The 23,415-nt window shown below is 30.9% G+C and overlaps 1 protein-coding gene across 1 annotated transcript in view; it reads left to right on the forward strand.

The window, feature by feature from the left end:
* The first annotated feature begins 469 nt into the window (after positions 1-469).
* The window catches only part of LOC132948455 (protein charybde-like), a 40,875-nt gene continuing 17,929 nt past the window's right edge, over positions 470-23,415 (forward strand). The window contains exon 1 of the mRNA XM_061018907.1: positions 470-644. Coding sequence (XP_060874890.1) covers positions 512-644 — 133 coding nt within the window. The 5' untranslated portion in view covers positions 470-511. The remainder of the gene's footprint in view (positions 645-23,415) is intronic.

Here is a 23,415-nt window from a genome sequence, read left to right on the forward strand (position 1 = left end):
AATTTAAGATAAAATGAGTTGTCATTGAGAGTAATAAAAGACAAAAGTACAAAATCTACGAGAACGACAGTGGAAGGGTCGCTTTTCTACGCCGAGCTTGTTTAGTGCTGTAAGTAGATGTATACGTCCTGTACCCGTACACGACACAAATACGCAACGTCTTGAACTTGAGGATACTTTTTTTTTCTTTAAAAACAGTGGAAACCTGGGTTGTAAAAACGACGGTCTAGCGCGTCAAAAACAAAAAAATAACAGAAAAATCGGTCCGCGTAGATGCGGAGACAAAGGAATTTACGTGTATAATAATAGGAGAGTCGCGGTTCGACTCGATCAGCTGTTGGGTTCCTCTCTCATATGTTTTCGGGCAACGAAGAGGCAACAGCTGTTCGCCGCCCGGCGAAAGTAGCGGCGGCGGCGGCGGCGCGGCGTCCCGGCAGGTCGTTGTTGTCAGGCCACCGCCGCCGGCGATCAGCAGTGTTTTGCCGACGACGTTCCAGTACGGTCTTCCGTCATGTCCAGCAGCAGTCGCCGTCGCGAAGTCGTACGGTTATCGGACGTTTTCAGAAAAATTGCCGGCATGTGGCACAGTCAAGACGCCCTAGTGGCCCCTGCCGACAAGGAAGGGTCGCTGATCACTGCTGCAGGTCAGTTTCTCGCTAAACATTCGGCGCTGTTCGAATAACAAAAAAAAAAAAACCGCGTGCAGGATAATATTAAATTAAACACCGGGATTGCGGGATAATCCAACTGTATTTTTTAATACCGGCTAGGGGCGACCGACGACATGAAATATTAGAATATTATCACGTACGGCACACAATACACAAATTAACGTGTGGTAATTTTCAATAGAAAAAATAATAATAAGTGCAGTATGGGGATGAAAATAATTACGATTCTCGGTGACACATGAAATCATAATTTCTTGTTTTAACAATACTTTATTTTTGTCGTTTTGCACGTAAATTAAATAAATTATAAAATATTATTTATTTTTTATTTTTTATTTAAATTATTATTTATTGATATGTACCGTATTATTGTATAGCTATAATTGTACGTGATACCGCAAAACCTTACAATAACAAAAAATTGCCTAACCATCCTTAAGTTAATTGGTATAGTGGATACTCCCGCTACAGAACTGGAAATAATTAACGTTTTAAATATTGTACATATTGTTTTTTGGTTATCCACGAATTTCTTAAAAAATATTAATTTATAATCTCTGTTTGTTGTAGCCTATGAGTGCTTACTGCATTCTACTAATTTTGATTTGTCGAAATGCCTCAAACAGATTTTAAGGTTTTAGATTTATTAAAAAATTTACTCTTTCTACTCTTTTGATATTTTTATATTTTGTTTGGCCGTTTTAACTTTAACTCATATTATAATTGAAAATGTATGATTAAACCTATATATTATATTATTATATTGACATGCTAAAAAATGATGGCACATTAAAAAAATAAAAAACCATAAGGCACAGTAACACTATTAAAAATACTATTTCCGTTTATTCTTATCAAACTCTCAAGGACTACCTATGATATAATTGTGAAATCGAAGTTATCCCGACTTTAATAACTGTATTAACTTTTTATCTGAAACAGTAATACAAATTAAAAACATTTAATTTCGGCCGAACCTCAAAGAAACAATGTCAAAATTGCAACTGAACTCTCATGGTAACAGTGATTTAATAAACCCGAATGTTAATTGTTATGACCGTTTGATTATAAATCATAAATGCATTTTCCAACATATTATCTAAGATTTAAACTTTTCCTTTTCTTTCAAATATATTTTTGACACAGTGTTAGATTAATTTTGTCATTGTTAATTCGAAATGTGTAAGGCGTGTATATTTAGTAGTCAGTAATCACTAATTTGTATTTTGTAAATTAATATACTAAAAACAATAAGTACCTATTCATTAAATAATGATAGGTCATTAATAAAACAAAATCTATAAAATGTTTAATTAATTAAAATATGGATTATATTTCAACATCGTCGAGTTAAAATAAAAAAGTACTCTACCCGTTTTAATACTAAGAAATTTTATATTTCATTCAATATTGAAATATTATATCATTGATACATAAATCATAATATAAGTATGTGTGTGTTTACGCTAGTAAAAAAAATTGAAAAACTGGGGCATTTTGATAGTAACAAATTTCGGGTAGGTATACACAATTTTTATCTTTCATAGGTTAAATGTTAAATGGTCCTAAGTGAATGTACTTTTATTTTTTTGTCATGACGTTTGTCTATAGAGGATGGTCATAGTTTTTTAAACACCGTCAAAATGTAAAGCCATTAGTCTGTACCATATTATATATAGGTGCAACTAGAAATTACATTTTGTTGGAAAAGATTTTACATTACTCAGCTATTCTAGCACTACACATAGTTAATTCTAATTAAATAATACAGCTGGCTGTAAAATACAAATCATCGACCATTTGAAAAATATAAATATGGAAGACAGTTTGAAGGAAATTGTTTTTATGCACATCGAGAATTTAAATGTATCAAGGTTTTTTGATAGGTTGCCGTAAATTATTTAAAATATATAAAACTAATTAAATGTTACATATTATTATTTTTTAATATTTTGATGAAATTTTAAGTGAATTAAGTGGCTATATCTTGTACAGTTTTCTTATTATTATTTTATTTTTAACAGCTTATACAACTAGGTACGAGGTACTTATCACCTATGCTACAGTTTCTGATTATGAATATTTGTGTCTCTTTCTATTTATTACCAAAATGTTATTATCTTTCAATATTTAAATGACACCTTATATTTTTAATTCTTAAATGCTGGATGTTTTTGTATATAATCCATATGAAAGGAAAGCTCTTTTTACAATAATTACCTGATTTACTGTGATGTAGTCTTAGCCACTCGAAGAAACTTGTTATGACTTAATTAGATTGAAAAATCTAGTTACCTAATAATACCATCATTTTCAAAATCTTTTATTCCATTAATATTATAACGATTCTGGACAATATTGATTATTTCGATTATCAGTTGTTTAAGGTACATGGTAGTATTATACTCGGAGAAAAAAATAACAGCCCAAAAATGTTCACACAAAATTATAGTTAGAGCTACATATACTCGTGTCGTGGAAGGGGTGTTAAATTGTAAGCACTTCCTAATTACCACACTTGTGGAATTGCCCGAGATTTACTAATATGTCCTTCTTAAAAAACTGTATGTGTACGTAAACAAACAAACACACTAGGTAGGTACACTAGATGAGCACAGCTATAGGTATAGTGCTATATAATACCTACCTAGTCTATATACCTATGATTACTGATTAGGATACAATGAGTATTATAATTATCATATATCCCATTATCCCAAACAATCATAATATATAATATAGTCGCAGTATTCCATGACGTTAAATTTAGGTTTTTATATTCCGTACACGTTCCGTATTAGGTTTGAACATTGTGTATAGGGAGTAGAATTTAAATTGCATATCGCACACGATCAACATTTTTTAACCATTCAGATGGCATATTCAAATTTGGTTTTCCAAAACACTTATAATGTTTACTCAGCTGGAAATTAATAACTGAAAAACAGTTGTTTTGTTTTTACTAATTTATCATTTGTTTCTTTATACGCGACTAGTAGCCATGGAATGATGGACGGTATTGACCCATTATGTCCAGAACCGATCTTTATCGTCCGCACGATTTACCCGTAACGATTCAACCTTGAATGAATGGCCATAGTACAGCGGAACCTATATCTACACAACAGTGGGTTGTTGCTAACAATAATTGATGGGTAAAATTTTAATGCTGTAAAACATCAGAAAAACAAACCATTGTATTTTTGATGTACGGATGAGATAACATTATACGTTTTGCCCAAATTTCTCAGTCTTCGCTATTTGGTCATTTTATATTCTAGATTTCTATATATATATCATATATGTGGGTGTATATAAATATTGGTATAAAATATAACTACAACTACTGCATCCGAGTCCCCTTCGTGCGTGGACTATCGAATTATATTTAATGACTACATAATATAGATGATATATCGATGTTAATATTTGTATGTATACGATATAGATATACAGATAAATAATCATTAATCATATATTAGTATAATAGTATATTACGTATTTTTCCGAGGTTCTTTGATTTTTTTTTCATTTGAGAATTGGATCTATAGTTTCAAATGGAATATTATAATTTATACTATACATGAATTAAACATCTATATGACATACGGTATACTTACCTAAAGTCCTTAAGACATTTAACAAAATTCATTAAATTCACTAGACTCTACTCAAGAAAGCGACAATTCAATATAAAACGTAAAAAATGATTCAAGTAGGAACAATTTTGATTTAACCAATTGTTGGAGTATATTTTTTATAATATATTTCTATATGTCAGCGTGGACTTGTGATAATAATATTTTTCTTAAATTAATTTAAATGATCGACGGGCTAATATATAGTGTTAAAAAATGTCCAGAAGCCCATGACAATATATAATTAACTTATGACAGTTTTGTTGTTTCGTTTAATTTAGGGTTCAGGCATCAAATGCACATTATAATATATCGATAGTTGAATACCTATAATATTCGTTGACGTGTATAATGCATATTATATTTCTATGGCCAAATCATAAGAACGAATACTTATACGGCTATACCATATTTCGTTCTTATTTAATTATATAAATAATAATTATTATCAGTTATCGCAGACCAACTGTCAAGTTTTTAAGTGCATATACCTCATCATTCGTAATTACACGCGATTTTACATCTCATCCATAGGCGCAAATAGTGTTTGGGATTTGGGGGGGGGAGGGGCTGAACTCAGGTTCATACCGATCTCTTCGAAAATGTTCAGGTCTTTTTTTGAGGAGGGGCTCTATCTCTAAGTGGTTAAGGGGTTAGCCTTGCAGTCCCTCCCTAATCTCGCCTATGATTTCATCAAACCTTTGAAAGATATCTAAGTTAAATTAAATATTATAATAGACAACTGTATAATTAATAATTACAATAATATTAGAATAGATTTGCATTTATTCTCTACTGTGAATTAAAAGATCAATTTTTAGGAATAATGGTACGACGAAACTCATATTTTATCATTGCGCCATCATTGTCGTTGAAACATTTATTGAACACTCAAAATTTTTACTCTTTTTTTGTCACCTATTTTCTATTGTGAGCGTTTACAGTTAAACTTTAAAAAGACAATATTTCCACCCTATTTGAATTTTTGTAAGACGCCGATAAATACAGGATAACAGGTGCGAGTGGTGAAGAATGTGCATTTTGAAACGGTTCTGGTAATCTGGTCTGTTGTTGTTCACTGAACATCGACGGCATTTTCGTCTGGCAAAGACCAAATATATGGTAATAAAAACACTGACGTATTGTAGACATCGATAATTTCTGTATGTAAGAGGCGTTGGTGGTCCCAGATTTCGTGATATAATTGTATGAAATCGAGCTATCGTCTATAATCAATTATAGACGATCCTCTAATTTTATATTTGTATGCATTCGAGCAAATAATAAAACACTAAAAAGACGGAAAAGTGGTAATTATTCGTAGTTCTCAAAATATGTAACTTGTATTATAGAGTATCTGTACTACCTAAGTGTTGTATTGTTACAATATTATATACGAATACATTCATTGGTATATTGAATATTCCCATATCGCACGTCAGGGACTGCACTGCAGACAGTGTTGTGTCGGCACGGACATACGAACCGAATTTTTATAGTCGAGAGCTTATTATTATACTATAAATTATAATTATAATATTTTAACATTACATTCTGTATGATATAATACTAGAGTCCCCCTCTCATGACGTAATTTTCTGTCGGGCCTTTGAAACGTCGTTCTCGTGGTTACGCTATTCCGCGTATATAATTTACACATAATTATATGTTAGAATCTCAATATAAGAAAAAAATATATATATATACACATGCCGATGTATCTACATAATAATATAATCGTGGCGTATAGTACTGGTCGCCAACTATATATATTTAATATTTATATTACATTTATCATTTATGTAGGTATAAATGCATAATGTATAATATTATAATGTTACGGTAAAAGTACGAATACCGGAATATCGGTGAAACCTAGAATTTACTGGTAAAATCTAGGATACACAAAATAATTTGGTCTAACCTCGAATGATTTTTACAAACGAGATTTGGTAAATCTTAGGATGAAAAATCAGTATTAGTAAAAAACACTAAAAGTCCGACATTTTTACCAATTTTGTGATATTTTTCCATTGCTTACTATACTTACGAGTATAATTACTAAATTATACGTTAATTTAAAAATAATAATTATTATTATTTAAGTATGTTAGGTACTACATTAGGTATTACTATTTTTATTACATTTATTTTATTATTATAATACATTAATCCAAAAATTAAAATTATTATTGCCTATATAATTTTATGTTAGGTATATTTGTATGACAAAAGTTATTATTTATGTGTGTGCATAACAATAGTATAACTCATTGTACAAGTATATATTCAATAGCGTAATAGGGTTGGCTTTGTTATCGTGCCACCAAGAAGAATAAATAAGCAAAGATTAAGTTATTGCAATCCTTGCTTTCAAAAATAAAATTAGATTTTATATTATATATTTAAAAAAATATATAATTTTACTATAATTTATTACGATTGGTATTACTTATTTTATTAGAGCCGCACTAAAATTTGAATTTTCCATTCCCCCTCCCCTCGATAAAATCATAAATACGCCCCTTTGTTGTTCTATTAAGGAGAAGATTCGTGATTGGAACGTATACGGTATACGTACAAGAATGATGTGGCTCATTTCAGCATTCAAGTATACCCATAGGTATATCTGATATCATAATATAGTATATAATATCATTATTATTATACATATATACACCTATGTGTTGTACTATAATATAATATATAATAGATATAATATCGTGCAGCGGTCCAACCCAACTCTTAGGTAGGTAACGCGGTATAATTACCAGTTACCCAGGCGTTGTTCTGAGAATACAGAGATATAGAACGCCGCCGCAGCTCAGTTGAGAACGCCGTGAATCTCTCCTGCGCCTCGATCGGTGCGAACAATAACAATTCGTGAAAACCCACTGCAGAGAAATTCGTATAATGTATATTATTAATTCATTATTATTATGTATACCTACGCGGTTTATGTTATTATATATATTATATTATTATTATTATTTTTTAGCATATTCGTACATTTTTGCAGTTTGGTGTGTATTGTTTTCATCCCACCCGAGCTTGACCCACTTGGTCGATACTGCTACAGCTAGTTATTTAATTGTTTTCAATTTACGCGCTCGCTCGTGATGTTGTACACAATATTATTAACTAAATGTCTAAATGCTAGCTAGTAGCTAATTCAAATTATTTAAATAACAATAAAATAATAAATATACTCACGTCACAAGGCGTATTAAATAGGTGCCTACTTGTTTCGACAATTATTAATATTATTATTATTTATTAGACGCGCAGTGCGTGCGTTTCGTTTCCTCCAAATAAATAATAATAATATTAAAACAATTTCACATCATTATAGTGTAGCCGGGAATCAATAATAGGAACAAAAGATAATCATTTTTAATAAAAAAAAATGACAACCATGCCATTATCGCGCGAGCGGTCAGACAGACTCTGCAGTGTTCGTACTATAATAATATGATACCTATATTAATACCTTATCTTGTACTTTTGAGCGAAATATATACAGTTTTCCCGATATATACATATTATAATATTATTAAAATTAAAATTACTTTCTATTTTATATTTTTTCTGAACATCAATTGCGCATAATTTATGCGTTTTAATATATTCAGAACTTGAACTTGAAATATTTAAAAAATATTATCAAAATTATATTTACCAACTTTTAACATTTTATACATCAAACCGGCAGCGACAGGTTATTCAGCTGGTTCAATATTATAATATGACAATATGATATACATATTATTATATACGTGTAGTACGAGTGTATAACGCGCACCGTATACCTACAAGGCGGTTCGTACGGAAAAGATTTGCACGAACAGTGAAAACATACACAATACAATAGGCCGACGGCCGTTCGCTTATTATAATAATATATTACTGGAATAATAATAAGTAATAACAATAATACACGCGTGAGGACTAATACGCTATTCCTTTTGCGCTTGCGATCGTACGCGTGCCGTCTATTATAATATTATTATTATTGTACTGCACATAATTCGTGTGTGTGTGTGTGTGTGTCTGTGTGGGTGTGTGGGTGTGTGTGTGTGACTGCGATCGTGCCGTGTTATCGGTGCGCACAGTCTTCGCGGGCGGCGAATGATTTGTGGTGCACTCGTGTAAGTCGTTTATTGCACGCTGTACACGCGGTAGGTATATATTATAATATATTACCTATATAATAATATATGATATTATAATATAAAGTAGTAGCAGTATCATAGTACCTATTTATTATGTATATTATGTAGGTAATTGGTATAATATCAAGTGACTATAATAGTATAATGTATAATATAATAATAATAATAATAATAATAATAATATAGTGGCTGAATGCCTGAATAGCCTACATTCGGCGTAACGTCCATGAATCGCGCTGCTCCCGTGTTGTATACAGTGCGTTCCGCTTAAAATGTGTAACACGAAATTGTTTCTACGGAAAACCTTAAATTCCCATCAATGCATTGATTTTTTTTTTTTTTTGGTTAAGATAAATGGAACGTTTTGGGATTTTTATAATTATTAATCTTTGTGTTGCGCAATACAATTCACACTATTTTAATCAGAATGCCAACGTTTTTTACATCTGGTTCGTATAGACCAAATGATTTAATAGTTTTAAACCAATTAACTATAGTCCTAAATTCAAATGTATCAAAGATGAACCAACTTGAAAGGAATGTGTACTATGTACAGTGTATATATAGGTAATGATTAATTTGTACACTTAAGTAGATTTTTTTTCATACCTTCGATTAATATTCTAATTTTAAACTGATTAACGAAATTACATTTTTATTGGATTTTATATTTCTTAATTAAATAATCATTTAAACATTTGAATTTTGAAACGTTCACGGAGTGTGCGTTACTTACCATCTACAACATTTTCCTTTACCAAAATACTAGATTCAAATTCAAGGTCTGCTGTAAGAATATTCTCATGTTACATAAAATGTGGAACACACTGTATACAATGAAGCGATGATAACATAATGTATGTAAAAAGGTATATAGTAGAGAGGCGTGTGTGCTGCCGAAGGACATTCAGGCCTCAGGGCGAAAGGCATATTATACCTAATATTAATATATACATTATTGTTGTTACGAGCTACGTGCAGCAACAGTAGCACTAGTAGCAGTATGTATATATTTTATTATATATAGGTATATATGCCAACATCTTCGTCGTATCTATATCTATATCTATACTTTATATTATATTATACTACTATATAAAATGAAGTCAATTTTTTTTTTTTGTTCGGGATAAGCTCCGAAACTACTGAACCGATTTGGCTGATTCTTTTTTTGTTGTGTTCGTAATTGTCAGGACAAAGTTCTTATGAAAGAACATTTTAGGAAAATCCACCAGAAAAGTAGGAAATATGGATGTCAAAAATACAATAGTGGCGCCATCTGTCCAGGAAAAAAATAAACTGAATAATAAAAAATTTAGTTTATTGTTCCAGATTAAAATAATAATAGTGTACTATATATTGGTTGCTATTGGTTAATCGGGCATGTTTGTTGATTTGTATTATTATTTTTCGTAAAAATATGTATAGGTATATATAAATGAATGTTTGTGTGTAGATTAGACCTCTGGGAAGAAGATAGATTAATTTAAAAAGGGTTACATTTGATTTTAGTATGGTTAGGTTAGGTTAGGATTTTGTATTAATTAATTATATTAATCCACCATAGGTGGAATCAAGTAAAAACGACAAACTTCGTATAACTTTGATACTTAAGAGTTAAATTATACATTTACGAACAAACAGCTCGGTGTCCGAGATCTACCTACCTGATAATATACATGCGAAGCAGAATTTTTTTCTGGGCAACGGAAAAGTTAAGATAAGTTTTGAACACCATACACCGATTATTAAATAACGAATTGAACAAAGTTTGAGTCATACAGAGTTGGTACTTACATTTAACGGGCAATGAAGTGCAAGGGATCAGCTATTTTTGATAAAAATATATTTATCATTAATACCACTATAAACATTTCAATACGTTTTCATTAACCATTTTTTATATTTACTTGCCGATCACATTAAACGTTAAAATTTGAATAAAAATTATACATATCATCTTCCGGAGGCAAAATAAACAACCAATCACGGCCGAAGCTGTGACGGGTCGGCTAGTAATCTATATACAGTAATATAAAGTAATATATAAACTATATTTCCCACCGACGATCCAGTTTCTGTCGACCTGCACAGTTGTAAGTTTCGTTACACTTATCGCATCTCTACATTCCGTCTCGCAAATCGTTCTATACAATGAATTTAACCCTACATAATAGATACGTTTTGATACCGATTTCGGGTGAGATAATATATTTGTGTATGTATGAACTCTTGTAGAACTTTGAACATTTTCATCTAAGCTAGTCGGGCAACTGCAGATGAATTCCGAGAATGGACTCGAGAGTATAACATATATACGTGAAATCGAAAATCAAATATTTATACCGATTTCGAGAGGAAATCGTATGTGAAATGCTTTCGGGCAACTAATATTTGTGTCCATATTATAGCGGATACCTAAGTGACTCGAAAGTTATTCGCGAAATGTCGGCACAAGTCTGCAAGTGATCTTTGCTGCAGTGCATTAGCATATGGTTAGCAATCATTGCATCCGATATGTATCATAGTAATTAGTTATTACATACACTTCAGTGTAATATTATATGCGTTTAATATAATAATTGTGTGTGACAACTGACAACTGCAATGATCGCGTGTCGGGTAATTATCGATTAACAGACGTTTCGCGAGACATAATATAACTAAGTGAATGGTCCTTGGTAAATATAATAGTATATGGAAAATCTATACGCTCCAGTCTGACGACCTTTCGCCAGAATTCGTCAGATCGGAGTGTGGAACGATGTATTATTATTTATTATTAAACCGGAGAGACAGCTATCAGTTATTATACTTATTACTATAGGTGCCTATATAATAATATGATGTTATATAATGCATTTATGTAATTTTTTTTTATTGATTGAGAAGTCTCATTGGTGGTATCTTTGGTATAGTTAAATAGTTGTATATTTTATGTTGTGTAGGACTTAGTCCCCCAACTCTCACCTCCATAATTTTGAGATCACGTATTATATTTTTCGGTGGGGTAGGACACTCCGTCACTTGGAACTGAACCATGAACATTCCTTCTAATTTCTATACACTTATAAGGGTCCTCTAAACCAACCCTAAATTGCCTATATATTGTAGTATATATTGTATAACCGTGAAAATAGAAATATCGCCGACATAACAATGCATATAGCGTATTATCTAAATAATAATAATATAGTATATACTATACATATATACGCGCGTAAATAGTATTTTATTTTCATTAATACCCTTGTTATTATTATAGTCAATATACCTAACTAATAACTATGAATGTATAATGATAAATTAATAACGTGTGCATAATAGATAAATTTATAGTATGCCGTGGCCGCCTGAAAGTTTGTATCGCGCCGCAAAAATGTATATATAAAAAAAAATACTAAATACTACCACAACTCCGCGTGCAGGGACTGCAACGAAAAATCGCTCAACACGTCGGCGTACATTATAATTTTGAAACTGCGCCAACAATAATCTCTATACACAGGCGATATAATTGATGACACGCCACCTACCCCTCCTCCCCACGCCAATGTAACCACCAACAATTGTCGGTGGGTCGACTTTTAAATGGAAAATCCTTGAAACCGAAATGCCGTTCGTTCACACCGCTAATATATTTAAAACTAATATTATACATCGGGGGCAACTGTATACATATAGGTACGTTTATATATATATTTAATTAATCACTACATTATTATGTACACAAAAACAATGTTTTCAAATGCTTAATTATTACACATTTAGATTTATTATTCGCGTTTGAAAATAGTCGTGCTCAATACATCGTTAGCATACGTTAGCTTTGAATGATGTTTTTATTTTTATTTTTTAAGAAAATTCATAATAATATACAAACAGTTTTAATGAATAAAACAAATCGCATTCGTGCGAGGTAAAACGCACAGAGCTAAACGACATGGAACCGGAGGATTCGCTTATGGTAATATTGTATTCTCTTTCGCTGAACATGGTATATTTTGTACCGAGCCTAATATATTATATTACCATGGTCTATAGCCAGTATAGGTAGATAATATTATGGAAAACAACGCCAAATGGTAACGGAGCGTGTTTAATGATAACTGCATTACAAATGTTATGCTTATGAAACATCTGTGATAAATAATAATTGTGTTGTAAAAATATCAAAATTCAAAACATTTACGAGTAGGTATTCAAAATTAATATACGAAAATTAACATTTGCACTGAAATAACACATACAATGATAATCTCGGAAATCCTTCTCCAAAACTTGCAGTGATCTATATACATACCTAGTATATAATATTATTTTAGTTGATCGTTTCATTATTAATCGGTTTTGTTGTTACGTCGTGTTTCATTTTGTTCACTTTTGTAAATGATACATTGTCCTCATTTCATATCACAGTTATAGTTACACTATTAGCATGTCTTTAAATATTATCATTATAACGCATGCCCTTGGTTCTCTATAGTAGTATATAGTCACAAGTGTAATATAATATAGCATCAAGAACTATGATTTTTTCGAATCGCGTACAAATACAACATTACAACTGTTGTACACTTGTACTATATATAGTGCTCACATTTAAGGCAAGATGTATACTATGTACATATTATTATTGTGTACATTATATACATGTTTAATATATTGGTCTGGTTATAATATTATGGTATAGTATTACGATCCGTGTCCACTGATTAAACCCGTCCCTATTGTAGACAATTCTAAAACGCGACCGTGTAAAACGGCAACAATGTAGACAATATTTTTCGATATTTTTTTATTCTTCTTTATTTTGCCTGTATACACGTTCGTTTGCTTCTCCGAACTGCACGCGACGTATAATAATATTCTATAAACACACTTATAAATGTGTATTGTGTACACAATACATCTATAGTATATAAAATATTATATATTTATATATATGTATTATAGATATTGTATGTAATATATGTGCTTCATACCGGACTCGTATCGAACGCTCGGAAAAGTAAATAGTTGTTGGCAAGGTTTTAAAATATTTGACTGAAATCCCTCCTAAGTTCGTGCGTGGGTGGAGAGACGGAGAGTGTAAATACATCGGCCATAGTTTAACACGTTAGAGCAAATAGAAACCCATCGATAAGTATTGATTCGCCGTTGAACAACTTTTTTTCTTAAACGAAAGTGGGTCGTAACATTTTCCAAGATTTTAATATTTTGTGACACGTTTATACACAATATCTATTTTACTCATACCTGGAGTACAACGAAATATTATTGTATGACTTTCTTTCGTTTCCCAAAATAAGTTGTACATTATTATAGCTTTCCGACAAATCCCAGAACTACCGTATTATTCGTATATTATAAAATTGTGGTTGAATTACTTTCCAAAGGTTTATTTTTTCGGATGTTTGTTTTTTTTACACCTCCGGTGATTTAATAATTTATTTTTGTAACATAGACTGCGTTAGTTAAAAACCTTATAAATGTTGTTAGATCACACATGTCATGCTTACGATGCGGTAATTTAAAATTGGAAAAAGATTGTTTCGTATATTATTTTACAGTCCAAAACGTTGCATAATAATATCAAAACAAGATGATGTTTGTGTCTTCATGGAAACAAAAAAGAAAAAAGTAAAAAAAGTCGAGAATTGATGTACAAATAAAATACATCATACATCATTATTTTTATATAATATGGAGTTTCAATACTTGATAAATAATCAATTATGTTTTAAAATATCCGACATACATGGTAAACGGTCTATTGTGAAGACTGCCAAAAGTTAACTTTTACCATCACTATCCATTTTTTTTTTGTATTTGGAAAATAATATTAATTAATTAGCTTTAATCGGTGTTTAGAATTGTCATTAAATTTAGTAAACCTTCCGAGTGTTTACGTTAGTAACCGCACAATTAATAGTATTCGTGTTTGTACTCTGCATTTTTAACTGTCTAAACATTAAATTGATGACGATTACAAAGAAAGGCAGAAAACCAAGTCAAATATACATAATATATTATTACGTATTTATATACATATATATTAAATATATACTAATAATTTTTAATTCGTTCATTTTATACAATTATATGTTATATATCATAAAATTAAATATTTTTAATATTTTTTATTTTATGTTAACCTTTTTAGTACATAATACGAATATTTTAATTATATTTAATCAACTACTTTATACATTAATGACTTAATAAATTATTTTATTCGTTATTTTATCATATTAAATGAACGCGCTCCGCGTTCTGAATTGTGTACAGAAGACTGTACAAAGTCAAAATGGTGTATAATAATATGTAAACGACAAATAATAGAATATATTTTGTTGATATAGAGTTTAACAATATAATATAGCAATCGACACACGATATTCGCACGAAAACAGTTTGTGTAATATTATTTCTATAGTTCTGTTATTATTATGATACCTATTGGTTCTCAACTTTTCTGAAATTTGCTTAAAATAAATAGAAACAATTTCACGAAATAAGATAGGTAATAAATTGTATTTGCTGTGTATTAAATTTATACGTCGGTTGTCGGTATATGAAATTTCCAATAGGCAACAGTATACAAATAATTAAAATATATACGTATGACCACGTCTAAACGATAATATATTGGCACGATTATAAGTTATAACTTATAATAATCTCGAATTTTAAATGTTGATTTATTAATATATAATTTCCGCCATGGTACCAACAGCATATTTCATTGGTACACAACTGACAATTTATAGGTATAGCTAATAGCTGTATAGGTAGTAGATACTATATACTTATGTGCATTTAGAATCGATTTCGGGAATTTATTTATAGCCCCCCCCCCCCCCTTACGAAGATTCACAAGGTTAGGAGGGTTACGATAAAAGTCAATGTTCTTATTTAACTGGTAATTATATATATATATAATATAATGATATTTATATAATTAAGCTATATATGTATATATAATATATATCATAACATTGTACATTCGTTTGGACGATTTCCCAGACGAAATTTCGATCATGGCTAACTTCCTGATAATGATGTGCCTGTGTTATTATTGTGTAGTGCTTACAGCCGTGAGGTATTCACCACATATTAGGTCATTTATTATTTTATGTACTTATCTCGTATCCTACCGCCGTGAACTATAATAATATCATTGACTATCACGATATCTGCAACGTAGTATATTGTTTTTAGGTTTTCTTCATTGGAAAGCTCGTGTACGTGTGACGCGGATTGTTTTTCTTTGTAAAGGTATGACAAGCAGCGTGATGAGGGGGTTTTCCGGGGGTTTTCTAGTTGGGTGGGTAGGTACCGTACTTGGTGTCTTTGAAAACTAGACTAGAGATATTTAATTAAGTAAGCAATAATTAATTATTAATAGGTAATTAATGCAGTTAAATATTAATTATGGGAGTGGGTGGATCGGTGTTCTGTATTTGGCCCCTGCTCAAAAAGTAATTCACCACGCCACTAATACCTGATACAATTGGCTCCGATTATTTTAGATCGGGGATTATCCCCTGAACGGTATTCTGCATCGATTATGACTATATTATGTAATATTTTGAACATTTAGAGGCGCGCATGAGTCAAAAGAAGGGTGGGGGGCTTCCCCGCGTGGTTATTTTCTGGCAGCTACACAATCCTCTATTTTTGACTCCAGTGGATTCGGATTTGGTGACTTTGGCGCGCAAGGCCATTTCACATTCGTTTAAAAATAATATGACTGTATTTCACAGCATATATAATAATATACGCGATGGATTAAAATATAGTATACTATACTAACTATACTATATTGGGAAGCTGCGTAAGTAAACACTAAGTATATAATATATTATAGAGATTTGAGATTCGGTGGCATTTTTACGGGGACTACACAAAGTTGTATTGTGTTGTATAGGTACGTCTTGTATATGTCAAGGAAAAATCTAAATAATTCGTTTCAATCGTCATATTTTCTTATTTTTCTGTGTTAAGTCCCGTGCTGCTGCCACCAGCCGAACACGATAGAAAGTTGGCTAGGATCCCGCCTACAATGCCAAACGAAAGAGAAAAAAAATTACAAAGAATATAAAAGAAGACCCATACACGACCGATTCCAATGTCAAATTCAAAACTATATGTATATATTATTATATATTGCAAACACACACACACACACAGGCGTGTGAGTATTTGTATACTCTACTCAGTATAGTACTATAGTGTAGGTCTTCTGTTGGCGAGTGTATAATATACATTATTATAAGCCCTAGTATGTATATGAACATATTTTATTTCCACGACTGAAATTCGTTTTTTTTTAAATTTTACTCTGAAAATCAATGAAATTCTATATTATAATATTGTGATAATATGATATATAATTGTATTATTGCTCGACGCTCCGACAACGATCCCGTATAATATTATTATTATTATTAAAAATCCACCGATCGTCGCTACAGTATTATATTTTATTATTATTTATTATACAATACAAGATTGGTACATTATTCTGTAAAAAATTAGTATTCATCTCATTTTCCCATTGATTATACAATACACAGTTGATATATCTATTCCTATAATATATCGGATAACCAAAGACGATACATTTAAAAACTGAAACGTTATCCGTCTGTTTTATTTTTTCATCTAAATTGCATTTGATTTTAAAGTATTCAAACAACTCTATGCATATTATTATATTAGATTATATCCTGTGTCTGTGCATTGATTTGCAGTCGTCGTTAGTCGAGAGGGTTAATACGCCCATTAAAAAACGTTAAAAATATACATTTTTAAATTAAAAAATATATTAAGGGGATCGATAGCGGACAGTTATTTTACATAATTATGAGACAATCATTTTTAAAAATGTTTTGAATTTTTCATTATGTCTACTTGAGATTGTTTAGTCCACTTTTCCAATTTCACCCCCCCCCCCCCCCCCCTCAAAAAAAAAATTGTTAAATATAACAACATTTTCATAAATAAATGACTTTCAGATAAAATTTGTCAACAATTATTTTTAACTCCACCCCTCCGAAAAAAATTTTGGATACGCCACTGTCTATAGTAATATTATATTATAATATATATGTAATTTGTTTTTTTTTGAAAATTATAGTAATTATAATTACTAATAGAAAAATAAATTAGTAATATTGAATATACTTAGAAATATAGGCTAATTAAGCGGAGACAGACTGTCTCCGATCAGATTTGTTTTTCGTATTCGATAATTAATATAACTATTGAATTCAAATTTAACACATCCATTACAGCGACCTACTCAATGACGAGGTACACTCGACACATAGGTACTATACAGTAGAGCGACTTCAACGGATTTCATTTTCAATTCTTGATACATGAAATGGCAACACATTACATTATGGGAAATGGGAATGGCTTATAAAAAGTAATTTTCGAAAATGTGGTAAATAAATAAGAATTTACAAAAAAGTTTTAATGTGATAACGCGTTATTATACTATTGTTTCGAATTTCGATACCTACTGGCTACACGATTTAAAGACTATAAAATATATTATAATATTATCTTGGTGTTTACAAACGAAGTCGTGAGATTATTGTACTGCAGTATGAGACACGAATATTGCAGTATAATATTATCGTGAAAAACAATATCCTGACCAACGCTGTCACCGGATCTGTGAAAAAAAGAATTTACAAAAAAGTTTTACTTCGAATAATTTCGAGTCATCAGATTCACGTCGCGCGCCGCCGCCGCCGGTCAACCGGCCGCGGCGTCCACGACCTGCGTTTCTCCCTCCGGAACTCCTAAGCTGCAGTGCAGCGCACACACACACACACAATACCGATGGATGTCCAAGGACACAAACACCAGACACGCACTTAATCATTGTCCAATAACGCGTGTTTGATGGTTGGTACTTTGGTAGGTAATAAGTACCTACACAATGTAATATAATACACGTATAATGTATTAATATGGGCCTATAGCATGGCCACATAATAATATGATAAGTGGTAATACGGTAGCCACTGGTCAACGTTATTAATACCGTTTGAACCGAGCGACGTGCCGAAGATAACGCGGGTTGTAGGCATAGAAATATAGAATTAAAATATTATAAATTTATATAAGTATTATAATACTATATAATAATAATAATAATATACTATATTATAATACTATATAAACGTGTAATAATAGTATAATGAATCCGGTGATGGATATTAAAAATAACAACATTAATATTCCAAGCCGTTTTCTTCTCTGACGGTATAGCATCGACCGGGCTTTGTTTTAATACTTTGTTTTCATAGAGCGATAAAATTAATGTAATTTAAGTGTATAGGTCATTTTTGTTTTAAGTGTTTAAAAACACTAAAAAGTTGTTGTTAGTTTTTTTATTTTGTGTTAGATGTGTTTAATAAAAAATAATTGTAGAACCGTAAAGCATATTAATATGATACATAGTATATGAAATAAAATTGTTATTCTAAGGCACCTTAAAACGTTAAAAATAAACCCCAAAAGCACAATAAAATGTCGTAAAATGAAAAAAAATACCCATTCAATACATCTGAAGGAATAACATACAGCTATAGTATACGATATAATATTTTTTGTGTATAACTGCATGGCTAAATACTATTTTTAGTGCGACTGTTAATACTTGATTATTTCGAACGATAAATCAGTACAATATAGGTAAATAGATTTCTAAATTATTTTTTTTTTCAATTTTCTCAATATGAAAACAGTTTTCAATTTATATATTAGGATATTTCGATTTCCTCCATTGCAGTTTTTAAAAACCGTTTTAATATACAAAATAGAACAGGTGTGTTTGACTGTATGCCTGTCGAAATTGGAAATTAAAACTCATTATTTCGCAAGTAGCGCTATACTTCCAATTTTAAAATAATACATATTATGTTTAAATAAAGATAATAATATGTAATAATAATACAAGTACTTACCATTATAATAGACTAAACTTTTTTCGCGGACATTAGTACAATGTATACTGTATGTTAGCAACTATATTAAATAACTAACAATAGTAGACACATAAATAGTAAATACATTTTATTTTAACTTCAGTGGTGCTCTGAGCTCTTATTAACTATTATAACTTATAAGTAATAATTATAGAGTTGGATATTATAACTAATAATTATTGATTAATGATTATATTAATATCTGATCATTAATATATATTGTATACTGTATGTATTATGGTATCAGCATTAAGTTATTCAAACTGTAACTATATCGTAGTTGTCTACAAAATTTGTAAAATCCATATGAATATTTATGAGTCTGCCGAATCAAGTAAATAGTTACACGGTCTATGTTTTTGATAAATCATGATCGATAAAAATAGACATCGTACTCAACAGTCATCAAAACCCACAATAATTAACGGTACATTTAACAGCCATTAAAACCAACAATATTATATCACGAACGTCGTAGACAAAGTACAAAGACAAACGCATACTGATTATAATTTATAAGTACTGACATTTTCTGAAAGCGAATATTGGGCACCGACTGGCAACTACCAATGTATCATCATCATTGATTTTATTATTGTCTATTATAAAGTCGGCGATATTAAATTGTATTTACATCCATTAGTTGTGTACGGTGTACGCAAATTACACGACACTGCGACAGAGACATAATAATATTACTATTACCGACTGTATACATGTACGATGTACCATAATATAATATGGATACGTATATTAATTTATAATGTATCGTATAATTCGATTATCGATTTCATTTGACTATAGCGGGAAATTAAATTATAAAATTCCCCTACTCGAAACGGATTACAATTTTTTCTATTAAATCGGTAAATAACTCGAGATACATCGATCTAACAATAACTGACACACTGAAACATTGTAATAATTCGTTGTCCGCTAAGTTCTCTAAGTTTCCAACGCTGCACATAATATTATGCTTTTCAATAAAATCATGTACGTCTGCTCGATTATAAATTCTACAAACTAATTTACTACGTTCAAGGCTAAATCCCGTGAAATAATCAACTTTAATGTTCTCTTTACCTGTACTTGGTTACTACTAATTAAGCGATCCGCAGGGAAAAAAATTGAACAACGATATACCGAGCTTAAAGTATACTTAAAAGTTAAAATATTTGTCGGAGTGCCAAAATTCGAATATAATATCAAAATTAAATTTTTTATTAATTATAAATTATAATAAAAAAAAGTAAAATAAATTAGTGGAAAGTAAAAGGATTATATTAAAAAACTTTACGGGCGAACAATTTTACCTTAAATCTATTCAAATATTATTCTAATTATAAAAGTAAAATCTTAAATCACTGAAATGACTGATGATTCTACAAAAAATTAAACTATAAATTGCCGCCATAAAAATTAATGAGAAACGTCTAAAACGACGAAAACAATATATTGTAATTTGATCGATTATAATATGTTTTACTTGCTAATTTGGAAATTATGAACTCAACGAGCATAAATCTCTATACAAACATTGAGGTAAAATAAATTATGATTAGCCAAGTAAAAGTAGGTATATGTCCAATTATTAATGTTGGTATCTATATAGGTACATATTATATCATTATGTTTTTGTCTAATTGAATGTATCATAGACCGTAGTATACGTACGCCAATATTTATAAATGTATTTTACGTGCCACATAAAAAAGAAATTATAACAATTAATGGAAATGTATATTTATATAATTTATACACATAATTATTGTTTAATAAATTATAAGATAATCATAATGTAAATTTATAGTTCACACTGGAAACATTTCAATTCCTCTTAAATTACACCACAATTGTGTATGATGTATTGATGTATATTGTGTATCCCGTATACGTTACATTAATTAAATTTAAGGAATATATTATGACATCACCATAAATAAAATTGTTCTAAAATCATAATATGATATTATGAAGAAATATATTTTGTTTACTGAAAACCAGGAACATCAAAATAACAGAGTACAATATTGTTTATTTATTATTATTATTGTCCGAAGACCTCGTCGGTATTGGATTGATTTCAACGACATTACAATGAATACAATGTTTTATGGGTGTGTTTGCGACAATAATTGTGAGTTATTCACGAGATTATTTTTTGTTTTAATTTTCGTATACGTTGCTCGGGATTTCAATAAGATGAAATGCTTACCTACGATCGTATGAAATGATGAAATCAAAACACCCGTGTGGTGTCCGATATCTTATATCTTCATGATATATACTTTTTTAATCTATTATAATATGATTGTAATAATATTATACCGTCTCGTACGATATTATAATAATGCTATGTAATATTATGCGTGTTCCGCCGCTCGAAGTAACCCTATACCTAGCACCTACGACTTACGAGTCGAATAATAATATCCAGTCTCGATTGAAACCGAAACGCATTAATTACGGATAATGGGATTCGTCGTTATACCGATCGGTATTCACTATTCAGTCGACTGAACGTTTTAAAAACAAAATCCTATAGAACAATTCTGACGACGACGATGCGACGGAGTATTGTACGCATACAATTAAATAGGTACAAGGTACCTATTAATTATTATTGTTACCTATACATGAACGTACTGATTCGTCGCATCCTGAATTGTTTGTGGCGTTTTTAGTGAATGCCACGATGGCGAGTGACGCGCTTATTGTTCAGACGTGGATGGAACGGTAAAAATTATAACGACCTAGTCGAATTTTCCAGAAGACGCGCGCAACGTGTAGTGTACTAGTGTAGGTACAATAGGTACATACTTAACTATAATATCTTTAATGTATTGCGTGTGTGGTGTACTGGTGTGAGGATAGCGATTTAAATATCATGACGTTATATTATATAGCGGTGTAAAGGTGCGGTCCCGCAGGAAGTGTTTGGCGTTTTCAGCGTTTTCAACAAAATCATAGAAATTATAGGTACATATAGGTACGCATTTTAAATTTCGTATACATAAAAACGTAAGTGTTGGTACGCTAAGTATTACGTATAGGACCTATTTGAATTCCGACGGCGAAATACAATTATATTGTATATACCAGATACCTACAATGTCCTACATAATATACAAAAATCTTATATTACTCGAATAATTGGTGCCGAGTTTACTTTTCGGGGAAAGTAAATCGGGGCCGATATGACCTTTTTACTATATAAAATTACCAGACCGAGTTAACAACGTCAGAGAAAAACTGTAAGTGTACGGGGCAAAAAATACGCCAATTGTTTTAGTGGTGGTGGCGTTTAGTGTTTTTTATCTTGGCAGTGGCGCGAGCACTCGACGGGAGAGAAAGAACCCGAACAAAGCTGTTATATTATAATATATACAAGTGATCAAGTCCGTTAGGTACATATTATATAATATTTTATTATACGTGTAAGTATATAGGTATACTGCATACCCGTACTTACGTGGAAAAATTGCGGACGAATTTTTTCTTTGTTGAGGCTGGCTTTTCCCCCTTCTACCGACACCACCGCTATAAGAGGCCTCGTCGTATAACCCGTAGGCATTGTTATATTACAATATTTAACCAAATAATACACATTATACACATATAAACGCACTAGTGTACGACGTATATCTATAATATAACGTTATATATAATATATATGCGCGTGTCGGATTTCACTCCCCCCCCCAAGCGCAAGGGCGCGGGCGCGAACGTGAACCTAAAAATAATAATAAAAGGGAAAACTACGACTGCTGTGACGGAATGAGGAGAGGAGGAGTGAGAGTGAAAGGGGCGGCCTACCCCTACCCCACCAATACGCTTGTACGCTCTTCTTCACCGCCGCCCACCACCGATTATGTATAAATATATATATATAGAGACGTCGAGCGTTAAAAATCAGCGGCGT

This window comes from Metopolophium dirhodum, chromosome 7, assembly GCF_019925205.1.
Source record: "Metopolophium dirhodum isolate CAU chromosome 7, ASM1992520v1, whole genome shotgun sequence".
NCBI lineage: Eukaryota > Metazoa > Arthropoda > Insecta > Hemiptera > Aphididae > Metopolophium > Metopolophium dirhodum.